Raw genomic sequence first — 27,979 nt, forward strand, 5'->3', positions numbered from 1 at the left:
CAAGGTCAGATTTTTTTCCCGAGTGTCTTTTTGAGCCAGGAAAGCTTTATAATTAGTAACAAAGAGTCTTTACCTTTTAAACATCTCAATGATCATTTATGTTCAAGCAGATGTTTGTAAGACCAGACCATCTAGAATAGTAAAATGCATCATATCTGGTTAATGCCCAGTAATCAAATAATGGATGAAATCCAAACTCAGTATTTAAGTTCCATCTTCATTTCTGATGGAGCCCAAGGACATTCTGGAGATACCTTCCCCCTCCTCAGAGAACAGAAGGACATGGGACAACTGTTTACTGTGTTGGTTATTTGCTGTTATTATCGTTGCTAAAACCAAGGCCTTGAGGAAAACAAATTATTGGACAGGAAGCAAATGCATATAACCCAGACTGTGTAGCAGAATGCCAGGGAAACCAGCAGGCATAGCCGTCCTGGGTCTGATTTCGGAGTTGGGCATTCTAAATCCCGCTGAGTTAACACGTGACCACCGCCGTTGATCTGTAATGGTTACCGCCATCTTTTCCCTTTGCCCGCCTCCTGAAGGGCTCTGTCAGATAAACCTGTTTAATTCTTGTACAGACGGGAGTCCTCAGAAAAGTCTCTTTCTATAACTGTCAACCACCTAAATTCTTCTAGGTTAGAGACACCAGCCAAGAGCCCTGTGGTCGTCTATCTTTTCTGAAAGAACCAAAGACAACAAAAGGACTGCCTCAAACAGCTGTCTGCAACTTAAATATCACTCTGCCAGCACATAAAAAGGTATCTTTTAATACCGGTTTATTGTAAGTCTCTTCCCCTGGTCTTGGAGAAATGGGCCCTCGGTATGCGATTAAGGAATGCTTTGTCACATGATTAAAGTTCTTGAAGCTCGAGTTTAACTAGTCTCTGTGTATAGATTGAGTCTTGTTACTGTGGTGTCAGATTCTTACGGTCTGTATATCGCTCCTGCTCCTGCCGCTAGCTTGTAGATTCTTGATTTCGAATAACGTCACACATTAATTTGCCGTGGATGTACGGTTCTTGATATTTTGTGTTGGCTTCATTTGATTTGCTTTGCTTTCTTGATTCAGCTTGCATTTTGTGCTCCCTACTCAGTCCTTTTCATATCCTGATATTCTTTTCCCTGCTGTCCATTATAATATTCCTTGTCTCTGCAATGCATCTTGGAACCAAAAGGAGACAGAGTCAGATCAAGATGATGAGGTAATATGAACACTTCTGCTTTTACTCTCTCAGAGATAGAATAAAAATTAATTCTGTATAAAAGAAGTTGCAGAGGGCTGAAGTGTGGGAACCGTATGCTATTTTTGCAGCTCTTAGCGTAAGTGAGCTGAAGGATATATACACTTTTCATGAAGAATAGTTTGCTTTTCTGCCACATGGCTATTAGATTAAGATAATCCGGCTAATGATTTAAAAAGAGGAACTAACATTCTTCCAACATTTTTTAAATGTAGTAGCGTGGCATGTATAAATACACATTTGTTCGTACTTTTGCCTAATATCCACTTTGTGTAACATTTAAATCAAGATCCTGAGAAACAGGAAACTTTAGTGTATAAATCAAGTTGTTCTTTACTAGAAAATATGTGTCCCATGGCTACTGATAAATATTTAGTATTCTATTTAAAGATAATTATCCTGGCCATTTTTAAGGGTGTAGTGGTTCCATTTGGTTTTGAATGAATTTTTTCCTTGCAAAGGCATCTCCTGCTATTTCCCCAAGCTATAGGATAAATGGATTTTTAAAACTCCCACCTCCATAGTAATAAATAGAATCCTTATGTCTAACAAAATCGTTAACCTTTTTTTAACCTCACCTACACTCTATGCCTTTCAACATGTAGAAACAACAGCAGTAATCGGAACGAGACCCTGTGTGCCCCTTTTCCTTGAATGTACTCACATAGAGTGACTGTACATCGTGATATATGTGCTTTCAATACCAATAGATTTGGGGAGATTTACTGCTCAGCATCAGAAGTCTCTGTAACGCTCGTCTTGTATTTGTAGTCCCCTGTAGTCTGCTGTGTTGATGCTCTTACCTTTGCCAAGTGATGGTAATTTGGTTGAGACATCGGGGTGGGGTTGTAGACCCACAATAGGAAATGAACATTTTCATGAGGAAAATCCATCAGAAGAAAAATAAAGATAAACGAGGTATCCACATGCCATCCTACAGAATGTTTCAAAACTGTGAAAATGCCCCAAGGAAGTTGGACAGAGTCTCTTTTCCCTTCTCCCTTTCCAGGCCGAGAAAGCAGATCGACGACAGAGCTTCGCGTCTTTAGCTTTACGTAAGCGCTACAGCTACTTGACTGAGCCCGGAATGAGTGAGTTTCCTAACACGTTCTACTAATCTACGTGGGTTTTTATAAGAAGAGGCATTTTTTCTGTACAAACTGAATTTGGGGTCCTTTGAAAACCCAGTGACGAAAGAAAAATTGCCTGCAGGAAAATTTTATCATGAAATCTAAGTGATTTTTTTTTTTTGTACATAGTTCAAAATATGAAGTAGAAACTCCCTTAGCTCATAAGTTCAAAATGTTTTTTTTTTTTTAAGCACTATCTCTTTTTTAAATTAGAAGCATCTATGCGTTACTTGTCTTTAAAAATCTTGATTTCCCTTGTTTGTTAACTAGGAGATATCGGGCCAATATTGATTCAAGTCTAAATATTGCTTCGGATTCTCTAAAGGGAAATATTCATTTTTATATATGTGGGATGGTAGAAGGAATGATAAAGTAACTTTGATTGTCATCTCATTTTTCTTAATATAGGTAGATCATTAGATCTTAGTCCTGATTCTCCTTCTTCCCAGTTTGCAAGAATTAGATTTTCCTACCGTCTTGAGGTAGCACTTCTATACTGATTCCTTATTTCCTCCTTCCTCCTCTTACCCCAACCCCTCCCCCACTGCCCTTTATTAAACACCAGTTCCAAGGCTAGTCTTCACTAGACTGGCTTAGTCCTTTTCTCCTCTCAGTGATTGTTTTGATTCATTGTTAACTGGCTTGCAAGTATCAAGGTATAAATTCACTCAGTCCTACTCATTCATCTGTCTCCCTCTCCACCTCATCCTTTCCTGTTCCCTCAGCCCTCCAGCGATTCCCTCCCCCGACAGGAGCTAAGAATGCTGAGAGCAGCACCGTGTTTGATCCATCAGAAGAGGATTTTTACAAAAATTATTGTTAAGTTAGCGGACGATTTCTAGCTACTTTTCATTACCTACCATTAACTTGCATTCAGGAGAGATTGGAAATTTACCAGTAAGAGCCACAAGTTTGGTTTTTCCCACCTTCCCTGAATTCTTGTTTCGGTGGGCCAAGATAGCACATTAAATGTGCAGCAGGAACACTTAGTTTAGAGGTCTTAGTATAATCTTCTGAGTCTAGCTCCTTGACTACTAGGGAAACTTTTGTATTCAGACACAAAATGGAGAGCATAAGAGAAATGAAATGCTACCACACTCGTGAATGGTCCTTCCGGATCTCAGTTTTTGCCTCTAGCATAAATGTCTAAATCCTTCCAGAACCACAAAGGCTAAGTTTAACCCCTATTATCACAAAGCAGGAACAGCATATGTGTATAACTAAGTGGTTTTTTCCATATGACTACATCTGCTGGGTAGAAGTTTTCTTGGGAATACTATTTTGCCTCAGAGCTAAGGCTCTCAGAGTAGCTGGTTGGGACTCCTAGGCAATGTCCTTAAGATTTTAACAATCTCCATGACCAGCTCCTTTAGGTCCAAGGCACCTCTGGGCAGGTGAGCTCCCATATGATTCTGATCCCTAAGATATCTGGGGGGGATATATGAGTTTAAGGTGAGGTCTACGCTAAGTCAACTGAATTTTTCCCACTTGTGGAAGTATTGCTATTTTTTAGTTAGTTTCAGTTATAGTATAATACGTGGCTTATCTTCCTTGACTTTTGGTAGAAGGAAGAGGGTCCTTTTCTCTGTTTTATGAAAGGGAGCATGATGGTGGTAAACAGAAGAATGGAAAGAACTAAGATGGGACAATAAGGAAACTAAGGAAACGCTATGGCCCCTTAATTGGTGTTAGAACTCCAAATGATGCAGATATTCCCTCAGTATCCTGCCCTTTCAAACCACACCGCCCCCCAAATAAAGAAAGAGTCTGGTGTAGTCCAATGCCTGACATCCAGAACCTCCCAGAAATTTTCTTTGTTATAAAGGGCATCCCAGAGTATGTGTCATTAAAGCATAAAATGTGTAACTGATCAGTAAATTGGCGGCTTCATGAGAAGTATAAAACCATACATGTGGTTTAGAGGACTTCTTTGCTTAATGGAGCCAGCCTTCAGTGGTAAAAGCGAGATGCTGTGCCAGATTCTGTTAGTTATAAAAATAAATTCTCATGAGACATTGAACTGAGCCCAAGTCACTGAATTGAAGGAATCTCCAAACCTTCCATTTGCACTGTGTGTTTCCAAAAGAGTTAAGCAATATAATATTGAGAATTATGAGTAGGAGGGGTTAATGAGCGGGTGAGTTTTTCCTCAGTTCTTCCACATTTCTTTAGAATAATATGTAAGCTTAGAAGAGGACATGTTCTGAATGTCTGAATTTAAATGTACACTAGGAATGAAAATCTTCACCCTTGTGGGAGTAGCTGCTAATCCAAGGACTGGATTATAGCACTGGCCCGGGCACGGCATGAAGAGGAGCATAAAAGATGAAGCAGATTCTCATTTCCTCTTCGCGTGTCACTATTATTCTGCACCAGGGCTTTCTGGGAGCGAAACTGTACTCAACTTTGACATAGACCGCTAGCCCTTGGCAGGCATTCCAAATCTCTGTGACCAACTCGGTTTGTTTGCTAGAGTTGTAGAAGTAGAGAGGACCAAGTGCGTGCTTGCTCTCCCCCAGCGAGTGTGCTTACCTCATTTGTGTGTTTCTCGTCCCATTGCCAGATGAATGCTGGTATTAAATCCATCTTTCCCAGTGGGAGGTCTGCCTCATGGTTGCTCCGGTGTTTGGGGTATCTATGAGTCCCATGAACGTTCTTAAAAGGCACCAGAATTCGTACCTTTGCCATGGATAAAAATGTATACAGATATATGCCATATCCCACTGCAGATACTTAAATGTGGGGTATTAAAAATATGACTGCTTTTTTAGATTTTTCCCATGATACCTTTTGAGAATTCAAAGTAATTGTGAAAATTGTGGAAAAAAATATCCAAAATGAACTAGGTGCTTTTATCCATAATGAAGAGAACTCCAGATGTGGACACATTTAGTTGCAGATATGTTTTAAATAGGCAGTATTAAATATTTTCCTAAAGTCTCAAAAGGTACCAAGATTTTGCATCTCATGGAAAAAGTGTACTCTTCTTTCTAAATGCTCTTGTGGAAATATTTTTAAAGTTTATATATTGTGCATAATATGGCATAAAAATTGTATTACTTCATTGGCTTGTTTGCCATGATATATTGTGCATGATAAAATGTTTTCAGTTGCTTTGCTTGCTTATGGTAACCATGACCCATATTTTCTGCTTTTTTTCCCCTTTGTGTGTATGTACACATGCATTTTTAAATCATTTCATATTCCATTTTCTTTTTTCCTCACCAAAAGGAATATGCTGCATGGAAACAATAAATGCAAACATTCCTTTTCTTTGTTTTATTTTTTTTTCTTTTAAACTTCTGACTCAGAAAATTTCTTGCTCTTATTGGCTTTTTATGGGTGTGAAGCATAACCGAATTGTGCATGGAAGGTACAGATTTAAAATCCAGTGGCTTCACAGTTTGCACATCAGTTGCCTGTCACCTAAAAGTTAACTTGGATTCTGCATGAAATAGGCTTGAGTAGTTTTCTAAAAAAGAGTTCTAGATATTTAACGTATAGTGACACATCGATACGGTTCTAAGTAGATGCAATCAGTATCACCGAAAGGTTCAAGCAGAGGGAACGTTAGACATTGCTAAAATGAAAGTTATACGGTTGCACAAAACAAACTTGTACCTATACAGGCAAAACAGAGTGGCTGCTGATATTTCAAAACCAGCACATAAGAAAGTCAATAGGAAGTAAGGCAACGGTTTTCCATTGTGGTTATTTTTCTCATCATTAATTCTTTCCTCATGTTTTCTGTTTCTCATTGTCGGCCTCTTTGGTTGCGATGTGCTTTTTCTGTCTTTCATTTCACATTGCTCTGTTTTTTTCTTTGTTTGTTTGTTTATTTTTAACTTTGGATTAGTTATGTCCGTGGAATTTTTTTTTTCCTCTTTTACTTTTGCCTCTTCCATTCTAAATCATGCAAACAATTGTACTTGCTTTTGTAATATTTCAAAGTTTACTGACCAATTTTTTTCTCTGGTCTCTCTGTTTCTCAACCATTTTTGTTGATTTTTGTGTTTGATTTCATTTTAAAATTTAAGAAACAGTTGAACGGAGTGCAGGAGCAACAAGATCCCTCCCCACCACTTACTCATACAAGCCATTCTTTTCTACAAGACCATACCAGTCCTGGACAACAGCTCCGGTGACAGTGCCTGGGCCAGCCAAGTCAGGCTTCACTTCCTTATCAAGCTCTTCCTCTAACACGCCATCAGCTTCTCCGTTAAAATCAATATGGTCTGTTTCGACTCCTTCTCCAATCAAATCCACATTAGGCGCATCAACTACATCTTCAGTTAAATCCATTAGTGATGTGGCATCTCCAATTAGATCCTTTCGGACAATGTCTTCACCGATAAAAACAGTGGTGTCACAATCTCCATACAATATCCAAGTTTCCTCTGGTAACCTCGTTAGAGCTCCCACAGTCCCAGAGGCCTCGCCTTTAAAAGGGCTGGCATCCAGTTCTACGTTTTCCTCCCGCACCTCTCCAGTGACTACAGCAGGGTCTCTTCTGGAGAGGTCGTCCATTACTATGACACCCCCTGCCTCCCCCAAGTCAAACATTAATATGTATTCCTCAAGTTTGCCATTTAAGTCAATTATTACATCAGCAGCACCGCTAATATCTTCACCTCTAAAGTCAGTGGTGTCTCCAGCTAAATCAGCAGTTGATGTCATTTCATCGGCGAAAGTCACGATGGCCTCTTCTCTCTCATCACCTGTGAAACAGATGCCTGGACACGCAGAGGTAGCATTGGTCAACGGCTCTATTTCCCCTCTCAAGTATCCGTCATCGTCAATGTTAATTAACGGATGCAAAGCCACTGCCACGTTACAGGAAAAAATTTCTACAGCTACAAACTCTGTGAGCTCTGTGGTTAATGCAACCACTGACACAGTTGAGAAAGTGTTTTCTACCACAACAGCAATGCCATTTTCCCCACTCAGGTCATACGTTTCTTCGACACCATCAGCTTTTCAGTCTCTAAGAACTCCTTCCGCAAGTGCACTCTATACATCCCTTGGGTCGTCGATATCTGCAACTACCTCATCTGTAACTTCGTCGATAATAACAGTGCCAGTATACTCTGTAGTCAATGTTTTGCCGGAACCAGCATTAAAGAAACTTCCAGACTCTAGTTCACTTACAAAATCAGCAGCAGCCTTGCTGTCCCCCATTAAAACATTGACTACGGAGACACGTCCTCAGCCCCATTTCAATCGAACTTCATCTCCAGTTAAGTCGTCTTTGTTCCTTGCACCCTCTGCCCTTAAGCTGTCTACACCATCCTCTTTATCTTCCAGTCAGGAGATATTAAAAGACGTGGCCGAAATGAAAGAAGACCTCATGCGGATGACTGCGATCCTACAAACAGACGTGCCTGAGGAGAAGCCATTCCAACCCGAGCTCCCCAAAGAAGGGAGAATCGACGATGAAGAACCTTTCAAAATCGTTGAGAAAGTAAAGGAAGACTTAGTGAAAGTGAGCGAAATCCTTAAGAAAGATGTGTGTGTAGATAACAAAGGACCGCCCAAATCGCCAAAGAGTGACAAAGGACTCTCTCCCGAAGACGACTGGATAGAGTTTAGTTCGGAAGAAATAAGGGAGGCGAGGCAGCAAGCTGCGGCGAGCCATTCTCCGTCTCTGCCGGAGAGAGTACAAGTGAAAGCAAAAGCGGCCTCCGAGAAGGATTATAACTTGACCAAAGTTATTGATTACTTAACAAACGATATTGGGAGTAGTTCATTGACAAATTTAAAGTATAAGTTTGAGGACGCAAAGAAGGATGGCGAAGAGCGACAGAAAAGGATCTTGAAGCCAGCGATCGCTTTGCAGGAACACAAACTCAAAATGCCGCCAGCCTCCATGAGGCCCTCCACCTCTGAGAAAGAGTTGTGTAAAATGGCCGACTCCTTTTTCGGAACAGATACCATTTTAGAGTCTCCGGATGACTTTTCTCAACACGACCAGGACAAAAGCCCCTTGTCTGACAGTGGCTTTGAGACAAGAAGTGAGAAAACTCCTTCAGCCCCACAGAGCGCTGAGAGCACTGGTCCTAAGCCACTCTTTCACGAAGTCCCCATCCCTCCTGTCATCACAGAAACAAGAACTGAAGTGGTACATGTTATCAGGAGCTATGAGCCCTCAGCGGGAGATGCTCCCCCGGGTCCCCCGGAGGAGCCCGTGTCCCCGAAACCGTCGCCTACTTTTACGGAACTGGAACCAAAACCCACCACCTCTAGTATTAAGGAAAAAGTTAAGGCGTTCCAAATGAAAGCCAATGGTGACGACGACGACCACAGCCGAGTTTTGAGCAAAGGCATGCGTGTTAAAGAAGAGACCCACATAACCACAACCACCAGAATGGTCTATCATTCCCCACCAGGCAGCGAAGGTGCCTCCGAAAGAATCGAGGAAACCATGTCAGTCCACGACATCATGAAGGCCTTTCAGTCCGGGCGGGACCCTTCCAAAGAACTGGCAGGTCTGTTTGAGCATAAGTCGGCGGTGCCTCCAGATGTTCACAAGTCTGCGGCTGAAACCCCAGCCCAGCATGCAGAGAAGGACAACCAAATGAAACCCAAACTGGAGCGTATAATAGAAGTCCACATCGAAAAAGGTAACCAAGCTGAGCCCACTGAAGTCATTATTAGAGAAACCAAAAAGCATCCAGAGAAGGAAATGTATGTATATCAGAAAGACTTATCCCGGGGAGATATTAACCTAAAAGATTTTCTGCCAGAAAAACACGATGCTTTTCCTTGTCCAGAGGAGCAGGGTCAGCAAGAAGAAGAAGAGCTTACTGCCGAAGAGTCATTGCCTTCTTATCTGGAGTCTTCCAGAGTGAACACTCCTGTGTCCCAAGAAGAAGATAGTCGCCCTAGTTCTGCTCAACTCATATCTGATGACTCTTATAAAACATTGAAGCTTTTAAGTCAACACTCCATAGAATACCATGACGATGAGTTGTCAGAACTAAGAGGGGAGTCTTACAGGTTTGCTGAGAAAATGCTTCTGTCAGAAAAGCTAGATGTGTCTCATTCTGATACCGAGGAATCGGTTACAGACCATGCAGGACCCCCTAGCTCAGAGTTACAGGGGTCTGATAAGCGGTCCAGAGAAAAAGTAGTCACTGCCCCCAAAAAAGAAATCCTCTCCAAAATCTATAAAGATGTGTCTGAAAATGGTGTAGGTAAAGTGTCTAAAGATGAGCATTTTGATAAAGTGACAGTGTTGCACTGTTCTGGCGATGTTAGTAGTCCAAAACATGCCATGTGGATGCGCTTTACTGAGGACAGATTAGACAGAGGTAGAGAGAAGTTGATATATGAAGATAGGGTGGACAGGACTGTGAAGGAAGCTGAAGAAAAACTGACTGAAGTGTCACAGTTTTTTCGTGACAAAACCGAAAAGCTGAACGATGAACTGCAGTCCCCGGAGAAAAAGCCACGCCCTCGAAATGGCAAAGAGTACTCTTCTCAGAGCTCTCCGGGGAGCAGCCCCGAGAAAGTCCTGCTGACAGAACTGGTAGCATCCAGTGACGAGTGGGTTAAGGCAAGGCAGCATGGCCCTGACGGACCAGGCGTCCCCACAGCCGATGAGCAGAAAGCAGCCAGTCCGCCCAGCAGCCCGGAGAAGAAGGTTCTGTCCCCACAGCCTGACGACAGCAAGCCCACAGAGGAGACCCAAGAGAGCGTTTCACAGAGCAAGGCACCAGCAGGGCCCCAGTCTGGGTTTCAGCTCAAACAATCCAAGCTCAGTTCCATTAGATTAAAATTTGAACAAGGCGCACAGGCAAAAAGCAAGGACGTGTCTCAAGAAGAAAGAAAGCCAGAGGGCCAGTCGAGAATCCCCGTGAAAAAAATCCAGGAGAGCAAGCTGCCCGTCTACCAAGTGTTTGCTAGAGAAAAGCAGCTGAAGGCTGTAGACCTCTCAGACGAAAGAGGATCCGCGCAGAACGATCTGATGGTACTCAAGGCTAAAGACGAGCACGCGCAGAGCGGCGAGCTTGTCGTAAATGATGCTGGCTCCGAGGATGTGAAAACACAGAGGACTGAAATGTCAAGTAAAGCCATGCCTGACTATTTTTCTGAGCAACAGGCTAAAGACTTGGCCTGTCATGTGACCTCAGATGTAGCAACTAAGGGACCATGGGACAAAAAGGTCTTTAGAACATGGGAAAGTTCTGGAGCCACAAACAATAAGTCTCAGAAAGAAAAACTCTCGCATGTACTTGTTCACAATGTAAGAGAGAATCACGTTGGTCACCCTGACAGTAAGATTGTTGGTCAGAGGCATGAGTTTATGTCTGTGACTGAGAGAGAACACAAGTTGTTAACGAATGGCTCTCTCTCAGAAATTAAGGAAATGACTGTAAAATCTCCCTCCAAAAAGGTCTTATATAGGGAATATGTTGTGAAAGAAGGGGGACGGCCGGGTGGGCCCCTGGAACAAGCTCCGAGGAGGAGTGAGAGCTCAGCTGTGTCGCACATCCCGGTCAGAGCCGCGGAGGGAAGGAGGATGCTGTCATCTGATATCCCCGATGGCTTTTGCGAGCAGTCGACATTCCCCCAACAGGAACTATCGCAAAAGTTGCCCCGGTCCAGTATGAGTAAAGAGACGGTTGAGACACAGCACTTTAATTCTATAGAAGACGAAAAAATTACCTATTCAGAAATCAGCAAGGTTTCCAAACGTCAGAGTTACGTAGGCTTATGCCCTCCTCTCGATGAAACCGAAACCTCTCCCACCAAATCTCCTGATTCCTTAGAGTTTAGCCCAGGAAAGGAGTCTCCCTCGAGTGATGTGTTCGACCACAGTCCACTTGACGGATTGGAAAGAGTTTCTCCACTAGCCCAGACAGAGGGAGGGAAAGACATAAAAACTTTACCGGTGTATGTCAGTTTTGTACAGGTGGGGAAGCAGTATGAAAAGGAGATACAACAAGGAAGTATAAAAAAGATCATAAGTCAGGAGTGTAAGACAGTACAAGAGACCAGGGGGACCTTTTATACAACTAGGCAGCAAAAGCAGCCTCCTTCTCCCCAAGGTAGTCCAGAAGACGACACTCTAGAGCAAGTTTCCTTTCTAGACAGCTCTGGGAAAAGCCCTTTAACCCCAGAAACACCCAGTTCAGAGGAAGTAAGTTACGAATTTACGTCTAAGACACCAGACTCGCTCATAGCTTACATACCAGGCAAACCCAGCCCAATTCCTGAGGTTTCTGAGGAGTCTGAGGAGGAGGAGCAGGCCAAGTCAGCCTCCTTAAAGCAGACTACGGTGGAGGAAGTAACCGTTGACCGCGAAACACCTACCGATGTCAGCAAAGACTCTAACCAAAGACCCAAAAGCAATCGAGTTGCCTATATTGAATTTCCCCCTCCACCACCACTGGATGCAGACCAGATGGAGCCGGATAAGAAACCCCATTATCTCCCCGAAAGAGAGGCGGACATGATCGAAGTCAGTCTGCGGGATGAGCATGACAAGTACCAGCTGGCCGAACCGGTCATCCGAGTGCAGCCGCCCTCGCCAGTTCCCCCAGGGGCCGACGTCAGTGATTCGAGCGATGACGAGTCCCTCTATCAGCCCGTCCCCGTTAAGAAATACACCTTCAAATTAAAGGAAGTGGACGACGAACAAAAGGAAATGACAAAATCCAAAGCTCCTGCTGACAAGCCTTCCAGCCAGAAGGAACTGGAAACAAATGGCTCTGGAAAAGATCACGAGTTTGGCCTTGGCCTCGATTCACCTCAGAATGAAACCGCCCAGAATGGGAACAATGACCAGTCCGTCACGGAGTGTTCCATTGCCACCACGGCCGAGTTTTCTCATGACACCGACGCCACAGAGATCGACTCTCTGGACGGCTACGACCTGCAAGACGAAGACGATGGCTTGACGGAGAGTGATTCGAAACTCCCAAGTCAAACCATGGAAATTAAGAAAGATGTCTGGAACACGGAGGGCATTCTGAAGCCAGCCGATCGCTCCTTTAGCCAAAGTAAACTTGAAGTTATCGAGGAGGAAGGAAGGGTGGGACCCGACGAAGACAAGCCACCTTCTAAAAGTTCCTCATCTGAAAAGACTCCTGATAAGACTGAGCAGAAATCGGGGGCCCAGTTCTTCACCCTAGAAGGCAGACATCCTGACAGATCAGTGTTTCCTGATACTTACTTCAGTTACAAAGTAGACGAAGAATTTGCCACTCCTTTCAAAACAGTAGCTACCAAAGGTCTAGATTTTGATCCTTGGTCTAATAACCGAGGGGATGATGAAGTTTTTGACGGTAAATCACGGGAAGATGAAACTAAGCCCTTCGGTCTGGCTGTGGAAGACCGCTCTCCAGCAACAACCCCTGATACAACGCCTGCCCGAACGCCAACTGACGAAAGTACCCCAACTAGTGAGCCTAACCCCTTCCCATTTCACGAAGGGAAAATGTTTGAGATGACTCGCAGTGGTGCAATTGACATGAGCAAGAGGGATTTTGTTGAAGAGAGGCTCCAATTTTTCCAGATTGGTGAGCATCCTTCTGAAGGGAAGTCAGGGGACCAGGGGGAAGGGGATAAAAGTATGGTCACTGCCACACCCCAGCCACAGTCAGGGGACACCACTGTAGAAACCAATCTAGAGAGAAATGTAGAGGCACCTCCAGTCGAACCCAACCCCAGCAGCCCGACCAGCGGAGAGTGTCAGGAAGGCGCAGCCAGTAGTGGCTCCCTGGAGAAATCGGCAGCAGCCACTGGTGCCTCTAAAGTTGACCCCAAGTTGCGCACGCCTATAAAAATGGGAATTTCTGCATCCACCATGACCATGAAGAAAGAAGGCTCTGGAGAAGTGACAGATAAGATAGAAGCTGTGATGACCAGTTGTCAGGGACTAGAGAATGAAACTATCACAATGATTCCAAGTACAGCCAATAGCCACATGGGCACTAGGCCTCAGGAAAAACACGATTTCCAGAAAGATAACTTTAATAACAACAACAATTTGGATTCTTCCACTATACAGACAGATAACATTACAAGTAATGTAGTTCTGACAGAACATTCTGCACCCACTTGTACCACAGAGAAAGCTAATCCAGTGAAAATCTCATCAGGAAAAAAGACAGGGGTACTGCAAGGACACTGTGTAAGAGATAATAAGCAGAAGGTTCTTGGAGAGCAGCAAAAGACCAAGGAACCGATAGGGATTAGGCGAAAATCCAAACTTCCCATAAAGGCCACCTCACCAAAAGATACCTGCCCACCAAGTCATATGCCAAACATGAAAGTGAGTAAAACGAAGCAGGTCAGTCAATCTGAGAAAACCAAAACCCTTATTGCTTCTTCATGTGTAGACGTAAAGTCCAGAATTCCAGTAAAAGACACACACAGGGATAACGCAGTTAGGAGAGCATGTGCCACACAAAAGCAAGGGCAGCCAGAGAAAGGCAAGGCCAAACAGCTTCCATCCAAGTTGCCAGTAAAGGTAAGACCCACCTGTGTCACCAGCACCACCAGCACCACCAGCACCACCACCAGCACCACCAGCACCACCACCAGCACCACCACCACCACCACCACCACCACCACAATAAAAGTTAGGAAAAGTCAGCTTAAGGAAGTATGTAAACATTCCATTGAATATTTTAAGGGAATTAGTGGTGAGACCTTAAAGCTTGTGGACCGCCTCTCGGAAGAAGACAAAAAGATGCAGTCCGAGTTGTCCGATGAGGAAGACAGTACCTCAAGAAACACGTCGTTGTCCGAGACTTCCCGGGGTGGCCCGCCTTCAGTTACAACGAAGTCTGCTAGAGATAAGAAAACAGAGGCAGCACCTTTAAAATCAAAGAGTGAAAAGGCCGGCAGTGAGAGAAGGAGCAGTAGGAGGACTGGTGAGGACGAAGGCAGTCAGGTCTCTCGAGCACTCTTTGCTCACATCCTGGAGAACGAGCGTAGTTCGTAAACACTTTCCGACTCGTAGAGCCTAGTGCATGCCCTGTCGTGATTGCCTGTGCGGTGACTTAACTGTAGTTTCTCATTCTGTCATTGTCATCTGTGTGTGCTGTCTCTACACTCTTCTCTCTCCCTGTCAACCAAATGACACCGTAGGCAGCTAGGGAAGCATGCTGAAGATATTGGTGTCATTCAAGATAAGCAGCTTTTTTTTTTCTTTTTTTAATGTACTAATGATTCTGTCAAAGTCAAAGCTCAGATGCTGAAATCCCATCATGGTGTTTTCACCGACGCGATGATTCTGTAACCGTTGTCCGGTAGCTAGCTCGTCAGCATGTTCGATTCCATCACATTGAGCATCCATGTAGTCTCACATCTGGCCGGGGCAGGTGACGATCAAGTGAGCCATGTGCAAAGACAAGTGTTCATGTAGGTGACTAGGACACATGTAAGTGTACAGTGTTAGCATTAGTCTCTCTGTAAAATCTGAGTACTGCTAAAAAAACAATTTTCCGGTATCGTGTCTTTCTTGATGATTATTTTAATTAAGAAATTGTAAATCGTAGGTCCACAGAGTCCATGTGAACGGACAGATATCAGGATGGCAATAGTAGCCGATCACCTGGGACTTAGTTGGACAGGTAAGTGTGTACCTTCCTGAGTGAAACAAATACCATTTCTTAATTTCTTTGTCTGACTCACAAGGGGTTCGTTATAAAAAAGAGAAACAAGCAACAAGTAGAAAACAAAACGAGACATTTTTATCTTCCACAATTCTACCTACCCAGAGAAAATTACCGATAATACCTTACATCCTGTGTTTTTCAAAGCTTTTTCGATGCATATACACTAAAGAATAGAAATTTAAATCTTCCTTTACCGTAAATGTAGGCACTTTCTTCAAACTGCCATTTCTGATAATAGAAGGTAACATTTTACCTAGTAGTAAATTTATTTTCTGGGGTCAAAAAAAAAAAAAACTAAGGCCTATGACTTTTAAATAATCCAAAATTTTAAACATGGTCTATTCCCTTAGAGCAGCTCTCTTAGGCAACTGTTCAATTAACCCATGCCTGTGCTTCCCCAATTTTTTTTTTTTTAAGACTTTATTTATTTTATTTGACAGACAGGGATGTACTTCCCAAATGTTAATCGCTCTTGAGTCATCTTCACAGTTTTTATGATATACACAGACTATCTGTTTGTTTACCTGAAGCTTTTTTTTAAGTGGACTCACTCTTACGCCCAAAGATTTATTTAAAAGGAAATTTACCTCTTTGCTAAAGGAAAACAAAGATCATTTTCATTAACTACATAAACAAGAAAACAAGGGAATGAGAGGAAGTTGAAAATCTGAATTACAATTTTTTAAGTAGGATACAAGTTCAGAAACCCATTCAGTTTACAAAAGTCATTGGATTTGGTGAGATAAATGAAACTGTTTATAATCCGTGGGTAGAAAAGGAATGTTTAGCTTGATTTCACTTCATTATAGATGAAGATAAGATTCTGTGTCATTTGGTCAATTCTGCTTTGTAGATTTCACATTAACTAGGCCTCCAAAATCTTACGTCACACAAATCAGAGAAATGTCAAGTTCTAGAGGTTGAGTGTATTTTTTAATACATAGTCCAAAAAACAGAATAGCTTAAAATATAAAGGTTAACCATTGTCATACCTAAGTCATCTTGTATACCCTCCATGATATTCTATGCTCAGGGAAGTGATTATCTCTGTTATTAAAAGGGAGAATATGAAACCAGATAATGGCAAACAAGGTCAGCTACATTTTCTTCCTTTAAATGGCCTAAGTCCTGCCCTCACCCCCAACTTCTTATCTCCCTCTTATCTCCCTCCACCCAGCCTCTGCTCTCAGGCACGCTGCTAGTGATACTCTGAGAAGACAGGTAGTTGGTCACCCTTAGCAACTTGTTGAGACTTAACAATTCGTTATGAATAAATATTTGCTAACATAAAATTAATAATAAGTATATTTTAACATCAGACATTATGATCTGAAAATATATTGGAGTAAATGTTGGTTTTGCAGTGTTATATGCCCATACTATTAGATTACTTACCTTAGACAAATCCAGTCATTAAGTCTGTCAGAGCAAATTTTTGGAGAAGATGTGACATAAAGCTATTAAACTGTAAAATTCTTAGTGACAGTGTGTCTTTGCTTGTCCCTGGCTCACTAGACAAAGGACACAGTTGGGTCATAAAGGGCTTGTTGGGCAGTAAGGAGTATTGTCTCTTAAAGCACAAAGGAATGAAGATCTTAGAAAGATATTTAACTTTTATAATTCGAATTACTATCTGCTCAGTGAAGATTACCATTAAAATTATCATTTAGAAGAGCAAAATTAATCCTGTTCCTCAAAACCACTGTGAACATCTTCATGTACCTTGATTTTTGTATAAAAAGCTTTAAAATGTTATATACACCATATAATTTTTTGGTTTTTTTGTTTGTTATTAACTAGTTTCCACAAAATGGCGTATTCTATGATCTTGGTTTTCACGGATAAATAACATCCAGTATACATATTTTATAACCGTGTTTTTCTAACTTTGGATCACAGTGCACTCCTGAGTCATGAAATCAATACATAACTTTGGTTTTGTTTTTAACAGACTACAATGGAGAGAAATGTCTGTGTCTCGTGTGTATTAAGGCTAAGTTTTGCTTCTTGATGATCTGGTTTCATTTATATAAACATTGCCCTCTACAATGTACATCTAACTGCAGACCATGATCAAAACAGTTCACAAGCTGCTGTATTAACTCAATGAACTCTTCTTTTGTTCAACACTTGGATTGTTTTCCATTTTTCAATAGTACAAGCCTGAGATAAACACTCGTGTGTAAATCATTGTGCCCAGCCCAGTGTATCATCACGATAGTTCCTAGAGTGAAATCACGAGTTTTTTGAGCCTCTGAATGCATTTCTCCAAATGCTAGAAATAGTTCAGCCGGGTAGTATATTAACCAATTCCTTTTCCCTGGGAGGGTTTTTTTTTCCCCCATTTATTTCTGGAATCACTTAAAATAATTACCTGAGGACTTTTTTTTAACTATACAGGAAATATACAGTGAAAAGTGAGGCTCCCTCTCATCTTCAACTCCTGGTTTCCTCTGCCAAGGCAGCCACTGATTGTCACACGTTTCTTGCCAAAGACACTCTGATTAACAAGGTTGAGTGTACAGGTATAGACATTTAGATGGACACAGAGCTATTTCCATTTTCTTTGTTATACATGTGGCTGCATAGTGTAGACAGCAATCTGGACTGTGGTCATCATTTAACCTCCCACAGGGAATTCCTGAAGGCACACTCCCAGCATCTCTTGTGCCGTGTTCGCGGGTGTGTATCCCAGCCTATCTTACATGAGGCTTGAACAAAATACAAAGAATAATTTGGCCGAATGAAAAGAATCCAGCAACATCCTTTGTACAGCTCAAGAATCTTTATAAAAGAGTCTCTCCAGAGAAATGTAATTGTAGCTAAGCAGTTAGGTCAGGAGAGTGAAGTCACAGCCGGTGTGTCATCACTGTTCCCTGTAAAAGCAAGCATGTAAGGAGTCATGCTTGAGGCTGGACTGGGTTTTACGATGCAGTTCCTTTTTGTGTGTATGTAACAGTCGAGCATTACGTTTAATGAAACATAGGTGATAAAAGCAGAATGTGAAATCTTAGTAACTCTTTTTCTTTTCTACAGAACTGGCAAGGGAACTGAATTTTTCAGTGGATGAAATCAATCAAATACGTGTGGAAAATCCAAATTCTTTAATTTCTCAGAGCTTCATGTTATTAAAAAAATGGGTTACCAGAGACGGAAAAAATGCTACAAGTATGCTGATATTATATTACTTTGACTTTCAAAACTGCCTATAGTATTTTAGATAAGCCTACTGTTAATAAACTAGAGTAATCATAAAGTAATAAGTCTTTTGAAGTTACACTTGTTTAATTTAGCACTAGTATTTTAAACACCTGTCTTTGGGAAGCTTCTTAAGAAAGCAAGTGGTAGTGAATTTTTGGCATTTTTGTCGTTAGTTCTCTCCCTGACCATCAAAAGTGAAAATCGAATTCTAGCTGCTAAATCCTGGGGTAGTAGTCAGAAGCACTCGGAGGCTACTGCTGTGGCCAGAGCTAGATGCACAGGAGAGAGAGAAAGGGGGATAGAATCAAATCATTCAGCCTCATCTGTGCTGCAGAGAGATCTCCAATATTTTTGGGTTCCTTTTGGTTTGATGGTGTTGGGGTGGGGGGAGGGGAGAGTTGCTGTACTATGACAAGTGCCAACGCACCACAATGTGGAGTAAGTTACTGCAGGGTTTGCCTGTGTCAGCCTGACCTTAGTAAGTCATTAAAATGCTAAGCATCAAATATGAGGGTGATCTGTTTTGACAGTCAAAAAGCAGAAGAACATGTTTAAAATTTTAATAGATCCCCTTGTAACTAAAAAGAGTCTGGCTATTTGGAGGCTCATCTGCTCAGCATCTTACAGTGGAATGAATGTTGCTGCCACCCCACACAGCTTCACCAAGTGATTCTTAAGACCCGGACAGGACTTCCCTGTAACAGCGAGCTTTCTGAGCCCTCCGGATGGTGATTTGGCAGAGTAATCATAAAGTAATCATAAAGCAGGGAGGAGGAGCTAAAACTCTAGGAGGGTGCAGATCGCTGTGCTTTTGTGTGGATATTGTGGTGACGGCAGAAAATAATTTAATCGGGTTTTCAACCCTGTTTTCTCCTTTTTCAGCTGATGCCTTAACTTCGGTCTTGACAAAAATTAATCGAATAGATATAGTGACTCTCCTAGAAGGACCAATATTTGATTATGGAAATATTTCAGGCACCAGAAGTTTTGCAGATGAGAACAATGTTTTCCATGACCCTGTTGATGGTAATTGAATTTAGTGTTCCTATTTACTTAATCATTTGATAAAATTTGAAAGTGTGTAGGACGAGGCAGTCGCTTAAAACTAACTAAATTGTGATTTGCTTGACTTAATTTCTCGTTTTCACAGCTCTTTCTCTGCTAGAGTCTGCAAATAAAACACTCTGCTAGAACAAACTTAATAAATGTCTGTTACAGAAAATACAAATAACAGGGTATAAAAGCATAAATTAATTGAAAGAGTTGGTATTTCGAATATTTTACATGACCAAGTGGAAGAAAATTTAATCTCTAGAGAATGAATTGTTTTTGTCATTTTCACATTAACCTAAAAAACTAGTGAACTCTTTTATTCACATATTGATAAGACCAAACTCTAAGCTATCTTAGATCAAACAACCAAATTACTGGGTCAAGTTTTAGCATATAGTATACACATTGTTAAATAAAATGGTGAGTTCCTGTTCTAGGGCCAAGTATTTAAGCAAGTACTGAAAAAGTCTAGTGCATCACTCAAAACTATTTTTTACTTATTTAGCATTATTTTAATTTTGTATGGTTCCAATTATTGTTTGGAAAAACCCTGCCTGATCTATCATGTATAAAAGTCAGTGTCATTTCTAACTCAGGGAGCACAGATGTCACTAATAACATAGTAAGTCCTTTTCAACATTAGCTTACTTTATATAATAATATCGTCATCTTTCCTTCATTGTGTAAATTGAGGCTTTTTTAAAATCAAAGTATCAAGTAAAGTATAACAAATATCTCGCTATGTTTTTCAAGGTGCTTGTCTTCCTTTACAAATGGAAATTTATTCCTATAATGAGTTTTGAGTAAAGAAAGAAGAGCTTGGGTTATTTTTCTACTCGGTTTTGAAAAATACGATGTTTTTTCCCCCATTTTTAAACTGGCAGAGTTAGATTAACAAAAACCAACAGCTTCTAGTTCTACATATATTATGTAACAAAGTTGTCAAATTCTTTAAAAAGTTTCTGCTTGCTAAAGTTAAAGCCAACAGAAAATTTAAAGCATACCTTATTATTTACATAACATTATGGTGATAGGGAATAATGTCAAAATTCATTTCATTTTAAGCTTATATATGCCACAGAACCTTGGAAAAAAGCTCTCTTCAAGCCCTCATCTTACATGTGAGGCCATGTAATGGTAGCCAGTCTCTTTTTGCACTAGCAGTAGATCATTGTTATATCAAATTCTGAATTATTGCCAAGTTATAGTTTATGGAATCTTTTGATATTCTTTTTTGGGAAAAAAATTAAGAAAATAGCTAACAAGGAGGGAAAAAAAAGAAGGAAAATAACTAACAAGCAAGATCACCAGAAAATAATGGAAATAGTCCATCGAATTGAAAGCTTTATTTTTAACATTTTAAAAATCAGAATATCATTAAATAAATTCACAAGAGTTTTTCATGGTCGCATCTTAATATTTTTTATTTCTTATTTTAAAAATTCATAGGGAACTTTAGGAAGGTGTGTATGAAGTAAATTTCACTTAGGCAGATTATCAACCTCAGCTAATCTCAACCAGCTTTTCAATAGCATTCTGGTTTGTAGGTGACTAGACTTACCTATAGCAGTTTGAATTTACAACAAAAGCTAAGATAGTATTTGTCATGGACTGATGGGAAAACTAGGCTGTAGTTTTGCGGACCATCCATTCAGAAAATGTGCGTGGCTGCCTTTTTTTCCTGTCTCTCCTCTTCGTTGAACTTTTTTACGAAACCTCCTTTCCTCACCATGACCAGACCATTGTCGACTTCTCTCTCTGCTGAAGGAGAAAAATATTCCCTTTGTCCCCACAGCAAAGGTTAAAACAAGGGAATTATTCCCTACTTCCCCTCTCTGTAGGCTGGTAAATAAACCTCCGTGTTTCACAGTATTGTCATGGTTATCCGGAGAGCTCTTTGCAAAGGGCTTTCTTCCTTGTCTCTGTTGTGTATCGTTTTTTTCTCTCTTTATTTGACTTGTGGTTCTGAGTGGACCCCTTTCACCAAGTTCACTAAGACCTTCATATACACCGCAAACCTTTCATCTCTGTCACGTTATGATACCTGAAAATTTTCCTTGGAGTCTTTTCTACTTTATCTGCCTTTCAAATCCTTTTTCTAACATCATTTTAGATTTTTTTTCCCAGTGCTACTGCTCTAAGATCTAATAATAATTTCCTTCCAAAAATTCAATTTATTTTTCCTCACGCTAAATTTCAAGTGAAAAAAATAAGAATTAGAGTTGGATAGCATTGTTCATATGGAAAGCTCTTAAAATAAGTTATGTGACTTATTATAAAAATTGGTTTCTTTTTGCTTACTATATGCAGTCCACCAAATATGGATTTTGCATGCTAAACGTACATAATAAATTTGGCATGGAATAAGTATATCTTATATAATGAGAGCTGACTTTGTATTGCATTGAATTAGTCTGTGTATTTAAGTTACTGTATTAAAATTATCAAAATTGATAGAAATCATTTATATCTTAATTAGTATTATTTTATTATAGTTTGCACTAGTCTTTTATTTCATTGTATTACATTTAATTAAACTAAACCAATAAATTTATGAACATTATTCTGTAACTCATCATACATTTTCATAATTTCATAATTTAATTCATTCCATGTGTTTTGTTTGCTGTACTCTAATTCATTCCAGTCAGTCCGAATGTACTGTCTTCCATAGGTTATTCTTCCCTTCAAGTGGAACTGGAAACTCCCACAGGGTTGCACTACACACCACCCACCCCTTTCCAGCAAGATGATTATTTTAGCGATATCTCTAGCATAGAGTCTCCCCTTAGGACCCCCAGTAGACTGAGTGATGGGCTAGTGCCTTCCCAGGGGAACATAGAGCATTCAGCAGATGGACCTCCCGTGGTAACTGCAGAAGACACTTCCTTAGAAGACAGCAAACTCGAAGACTCAATGCCTTTAACAGAAATGCCTGACGCAGTGGATGTAGATGAGAGCCATTTGGAGAATGTCTGTCTGAGTGAGTATCCTCAATACCTCGGAAGTATGTCTGAGGTCCCAAAAGATGTTAAACCAGCAAAGCCCTTGAAACAGCCTAGTAAAGTAGGAGTATGCTCTGAGCAGCAAGAGAAAGGAAAATCTGGTCCTGATGAGGAGATGACGGAAGAGAAACTCAAATCTCTATTTGAGGACGTTCAACTTGAAGAAGGAGTAGAGTCTGAGGAGATGACAGAAGAAAAAGTACAGGCTATTCTTAAAGGTGTTCAGCAAGCAGAACTGGAAATGTCTTCAATTTCAGGTTGGCAGAACGAGACATCAAGTGGAAACCTAGAGTCCCCTGCTCAGGCTCGAAGAATAACTGGTGGGTTACTGGAACGGCTGGATGACAGGTATGGCTCCATTTCGGAAAAAAGAGGAGTGAATCGCTGCTTACGCGTTAGTGAATCATTTGTTTTAAGTACCTGCTTTTTTAGCAAGTACTATTCTTTGCTAAATCGCCATTCCAGTTTGGGGATAGTATCTGCCTCTAAGGTTGGTTCATTCTGCTTATCCAGAGAGGGCAAGTTACATGACATCTGACTCTGGAACTCAGCTCAGTTCTCGAAGTCATAGTCATTAGTTCCAACAGGGTACTGGGCTCCACCCTGGGTGTGGACCCTACTTAAAACAAAACAAGGGTGTCTGGGTGGCTCAGTCAGTTGAGCATCTGCCTTCATCTCAGGTTGTGATCCCAGAGGCCTGGGATCAAGACCCACATCGGACTCCCTGCTTGATAGGAAGCCTCCTTCTCCCTCTGCCCCTCCCCCTGCTCATGCTCTCTCTCGCGCGCGCGAATAAATAATAATAAAATAAAAATCCTTAAAAAAACAAAACAAAAAAAACAACTACTGTTAGCCTGAAGTAAAATGCAGTTTTACATGCATGCCAAAGATGTTTACTTTAGAAAACTGCTCTTTTCTAGTTCATTACTTGTATTACTCCTTTCACAAAGCCAATAAGGAATGAGCTTTCAAAATAGTGTAATAAATGAAACCCCATGTCTTTTAGAAATATGAACATTTCTATTGTTTCCTGACCTCAAACGTAGTATGCTTATTATGCAAACTTTAAAATACAGATTTAAGAAATCAAAACCCCATCATTTAGCAATAACCACCATTGAAATTTGGGTGGATTTCTTTTACATACATCTTTCTAAATGTCTTTTTTTTAATTTTCTTTAATGATTTTATTTATTTGAGAGAGCGAGCGAGCGAGCATGAGAGGAGAGAGGTCAGCGGGGAAAGCAGACTCCCTGCTGAGCAGGGAGTCTGATGTGGGACTTCATCCCAGGACTCCAGGATCATGACCTGAGCCGAAGGCAGTCGCTTAACCAACTGAGCCACCCAGGCGCTCCTCTAAATTTCTTAATATAGAAAATGCAGAGAAACAAAAAGTCATCGGTTGTCCTACAGTACTAAGAAAACACTTAACATTGTATATCCTTCTTTTTTCCTACATGAACATTTTATGTAATTTACAACATTGCATATGTAATTTTTCACTCCAGATAATATTGCCGTAGTGGAAATTTGATTACAATCAAAATAATTCCCTAATCGTGAGTCTAGTTCTTTTTTGCAGTGGACTTAACTCTAGGAAGGTGAGAATCTAGGGCCCTTCAGACATTGGTTCATATCCCACAGCATTGGGTTTGCATTTTGTGGCTCTGGATGAATTCCTAAGCTCTAAGAATGTCCGTCTAATCAGCTTTAAAAACTGGAACCTCAAGCAGATTAACAGATTAAAAAAGAAAGCCTGTGGAATGGCTGGAGTGTAGAATGGCTATAGACATGACTGGTACAAATAGTCAATAGTTGGCATCATTTTTGCTTATGCATACATCAGATTAAAATACAGTGTACTTTAGTAGCAACTAGGGATAACCTCAGGGTTTTTTGCATCCAACTTGTTTCTTTCATAACCATATTTAATATTTTCGTATTGCTGATAAACTCCTTACTCGATAAAAATTCCCAAAGAGGGAGTTTATAACATTTTGCAAAAAGGAGTCTGCGAGATTCCTTTAGAAGAATGATAAGACCAAAGAATTCTGTGCTCAGCCTACCAGACTGTTGCAAAGACAACAAATAGTATTATTTTTGATGTCTGTGTTCTAATGTAATAACAATCTATAGTTGCATAGCAGGAAATAGATACATTTAGATTATAGCGTCTTCACACTGTGCTGGGACCGTTTGTCCTCACACATATTGAATAAGGTGTGCTGTTGATTGGGGATTGTTTATATAGAATCAGAATTTGATTTATAAGAATACACACCTACTTACATATGTATGATATAGATCTATATCATGCATATAAAATATTGTGCTAGTTTTCACCTTCAGAATTCTACAGGTAATAAAGACAGTAAAAACAGTGCGCAAGCTAGAAAATAAAAGTCTATACTGATACTAATTAAAATTGGAAATCAATTTAAAAGAAACTATTGGAAGAGAAAGATTGTTAACAATTGAAAGGAAAATAGTCCTCACAGAATTTGAGAAGTGACCGGTGAGCACCAGCGCCCGCTCACCAGTGGGAGTCAGCAGAGATCAGGGGAGGGGAAGGAGGAGACCCAAGTTAAGGGTGTTAGGGTTGCAAAATCAAGATGGCAGGATTCACAACTGGAAACTCATCCAAAGACTGGAGTGTCGGTACTTGGGGATGCCAGAGCTCTCATCACAGGAATGCGTTTGTTTCTCTGCCAGCAGTTTTTTCCACTGGCAATGTGAAAGCCTTTTGCAATATCCTCCTCTTTTACATTGGTGGGTCTGGAATTCTCCGTGAACCTCTCAGGATGACTTTTTAAAATCTCAAGTCCAAGTAGCTGTAGCAATGCAATTAAACAAAACAAAACAGAAATAAGGGCAGCATAGCTAGACAGTTTGGGAATTGGGGTGTGGGGGAAGCCTGGGGCCTCACCCCCAAACCCAAACCCATGATCGCCCTTCACATATTAGATTTTTTTCATGCCTTTCCATTTCATGCCTATAAAAGTGGCTTCAAACGTGGTTGTTAAAAATTTAGGGTTTCTGAAGCCCATATTCAGCCATGTATTACCATTATAAATTTCCACATTTTCTCGTTTGCAGCCCTGATCAGTGTCGAGATTCTATTACCTCATATCTCAAAGGAGAACCTGGAAAATTTGAAGCAAATGGGAGCCATGCAGAAGTCACTCCAGAGGCAAAGACAAAATCCTACTTTCCAGAATCCCAAAATGACATAGGGAAACAGAGTGTTAAGGAAACTCTGAAACCAAAAATACATGGATCTGCTCGTGTGGAGGAACCGGCATCATCGCTAACAGCCTATCAGAAAGCTCTAGAAGAAACCAGCAAGTTTGTAATAGAAGAACCTAAACCCTGTGTGCCTGTCAGTATGAAAAAGATGAGTAGGACTCCTCCGGCAGATGGCAAGCCAAGACTTAATGTGCACGAAGAAGAGGGGTCCAGTGGGTCTGAGCAAAAGGTATGCAGTCCGGTTATCTGATACACTGTCAGTTAAAACAACAGTACTAATGCTTCCCATTCTTTGATTAATCTTGTTGCTGGTTCTTTACTATTTCCCAATTATCAGTGCTAACACTAATGGTGGGGGTGAAGAAAGAACTAGGTAACACTCATGCTATTTGATTATATTTTCATTCACTGAGTAGGAAAAAGGAATATGCATGCCTTCAGCCATTTTTCCGGAGAAAAAAAGAACTACAGAGAAGTTACGCTTAAAGTCCAGTGGCAATTTTTGTCTAGGATTTGGATTTGGGCTTCCTAACTCCCAGCCCAGTTGTCTGTCTTATGGAAGGAGGATAATTATTCTGGCTTTTCTTGGTTCTTCTGCATAACTTAAAGAGTTTATAGATGTGACCCACCTAAGAGTTCTACCCTATAAAGGCTGTTATCTGAAAGTGTGTTTTCAAAATTAAAGAAACCCAGTGCCCAAGGCTGAAATGAGGTGGGTATATACAGTGTTGCTTGACTGCATTGAGAAATTTGAAGTTGGACTATCATTTTAATCATTTTTATATCTTAAGTTGAAAATTTTCTTAGTATTTGTTTCTTGTAATTTTGAAGCCTTAGTGTCCTAGAATTATTTGCTTTCACTTTGTACTTAAACATGTGTTTGTGGTAGATTTTTTTTTTCATCCTTTGAGATTTACCACTTTTAGATATTAAAAAAATTTGGAACTGAAATTTATAACTCACACACGGATAAAAGAAAATAAAAGTTAGTTCCATTTCCTACATTTTTTGCTGCTTTTTGCTCTCTCAGGCTTGTCTTTTCCTGAACCATGCGGTAGGCGTAGGCCAAGACATGGACATCTTGGAATAGTAACACTTGCAGTTTTCCCTAAAACATCCAGTGGTGCTTAAGATCTCCTGCAGTGTTTGGGATTTAAAAGAAACAAACAAACAAAAAATTCTTTTGTAAGATAGCAAGCCCATGATGAAGTTGTGGTTTACAAAAACTTTATTAGTAAATTCCCAGTCACTCGGGAGCTAATGATCAGCTAGCTGGTCAACGAATCATATCCTTTCCTGGTCCCTCTGCGGGCTAGCTGCTGACCGGTTTCCCACATGTTAGGAGGGAACGTGAGAGGAAGTAAAGTTCTCAGGCTTTCCTGTCACTTCCTGACAAATGGGTTTTGAGGTTTGATTTCTTTCAGTTAATTCTTAGCATATTTAAGCAGTATGACCTTGGATGTTCCCTTTTGAAATGAGTCCACAAAATATAGAAAGAAGCAATAACATTGTGATATCTTAACTATGAAAGTTTACCATTAAAAATCCATAGAGAAGTTCTGAAATCAAATCATCATCTAAATATGAATAAGCAGTTGTGTGTGTGCACATATTGGCCACTGGGGAACCAGGGAGAAGGCAAAAGAGGGTTTGAAAGGAAAGTCTTAACCCTGAATGGAAGCTCAGCTGAGTCTTCAATACTGGAACATAATGACTCATCAGTACTGGAATATAATTACTCTTAGAAAATGTTTTCAAATTGCTTATGAGGTTGTGCTTTTGGTCTTGTCACTAGTCCTATTCTAATGCCTAAAAACTTTTCATGAGCATAAAAGTTCTTAACGGAGTTAAAGTTTCTGGGAGTTTCTGATCTCACAAGAAATCCAGACATGTTCAGGTTGTGTCCTTTGTGGCTAGACAGGAGTAGAGTGGCAGCAACCAAGTAAGTCATCTGATGTACAATCTCAGAAAACAGCGCCCTTTTTGTCCCCTAAAAAATCAGGTCAAATGTCCGGGTGCGGCTCTTACACGGATGACTGCCTGCTGTTACAAGGTAAACTTCTGCTCTTTTCCACGTCTTTCCATGCAGTGACCCATAGTAAAATGTACTGAAACAACCCCGTTTGTCTGTCTACTAGTTACCCTCTTTGCCAGTTCTCGAGAATTCTCTAAAGGGAATCGTGATCGAGATTCTACTAGCATCTTCTGTCCACCTTTCACCTTCAGATTAGCAGAGAGTAGAAACTGAAACTTTGGCCAGATGGCCTTTTTTCTTTCTGTAGGGGACTAGTCGCCGAGGATTCTTGAGAGAATTCTAATGCAATTCATGTCTAGGTTTGGTAGTGTTTATATGCACATATGTTCTGCTTTTCAATTTACCCAAGTCAAAACCTCTCCCCAGTTTATAATTCTGTGTATGAATAATTCAGATTGAATTTTCTCTTTTGCCTCATCTAACCTGTTGATTCCTG

At 40.6% G+C, this 27,979-nt stretch overlaps 1 protein-coding gene across 6 annotated transcripts in view; it reads left to right on the forward strand.

Annotated features, from left to right (window-relative positions):
* The window catches only part of ANK3 (ankyrin 3), a 671,415-nt gene that overhangs the window by 619,822 nt on the left and 23,614 nt on the right, over nt 1-27,979 (forward strand). For 3 of the 6 annotated variants that reach the window (XM_045069904.1, XM_045069905.1, XM_013063077.2), the window contains 9 exons: nt 639-761; nt 2,254-2,335; nt 14,884-14,958; nt 18,040-18,171; nt 19,087-19,230; nt 21,932-22,240; nt 22,520-22,610; nt 25,359-25,737; nt 27,511-27,561. In XM_045069904.1, coding sequence (XP_044925839.1) covers nt 639-761; nt 2,254-2,335; nt 14,884-14,958; nt 18,040-18,171; nt 19,087-19,230; nt 21,932-22,240; nt 22,520-22,610; nt 25,359-25,737; nt 27,511-27,561 — 1,386 coding nt within the window. Of the gene's footprint in view, nt 1-638; nt 762-1,178; nt 1,206-2,253; nt 2,336-6,411; nt 14,257-14,883; nt 14,959-18,039; nt 18,172-19,086; nt 19,231-21,931; nt 22,611-25,358; nt 25,738-27,510; nt 27,562-27,979 lie in introns of all 6 variants that reach the window. The other 3 variants (XM_045069902.1, XM_045069903.1, XM_045069906.1) reach the window with 3 other exon arrangements.

This window comes from Mustela putorius, unplaced genomic scaffold, assembly GCF_011764305.1.
Source record: "Mustela putorius furo isolate JIRA1106 unplaced genomic scaffold, ASM1176430v1.1 tig00003949_pilon_pilon_pilon, whole genome shotgun sequence".
NCBI lineage: Eukaryota > Metazoa > Chordata > Mammalia > Carnivora > Mustelidae > Mustela > Mustela putorius.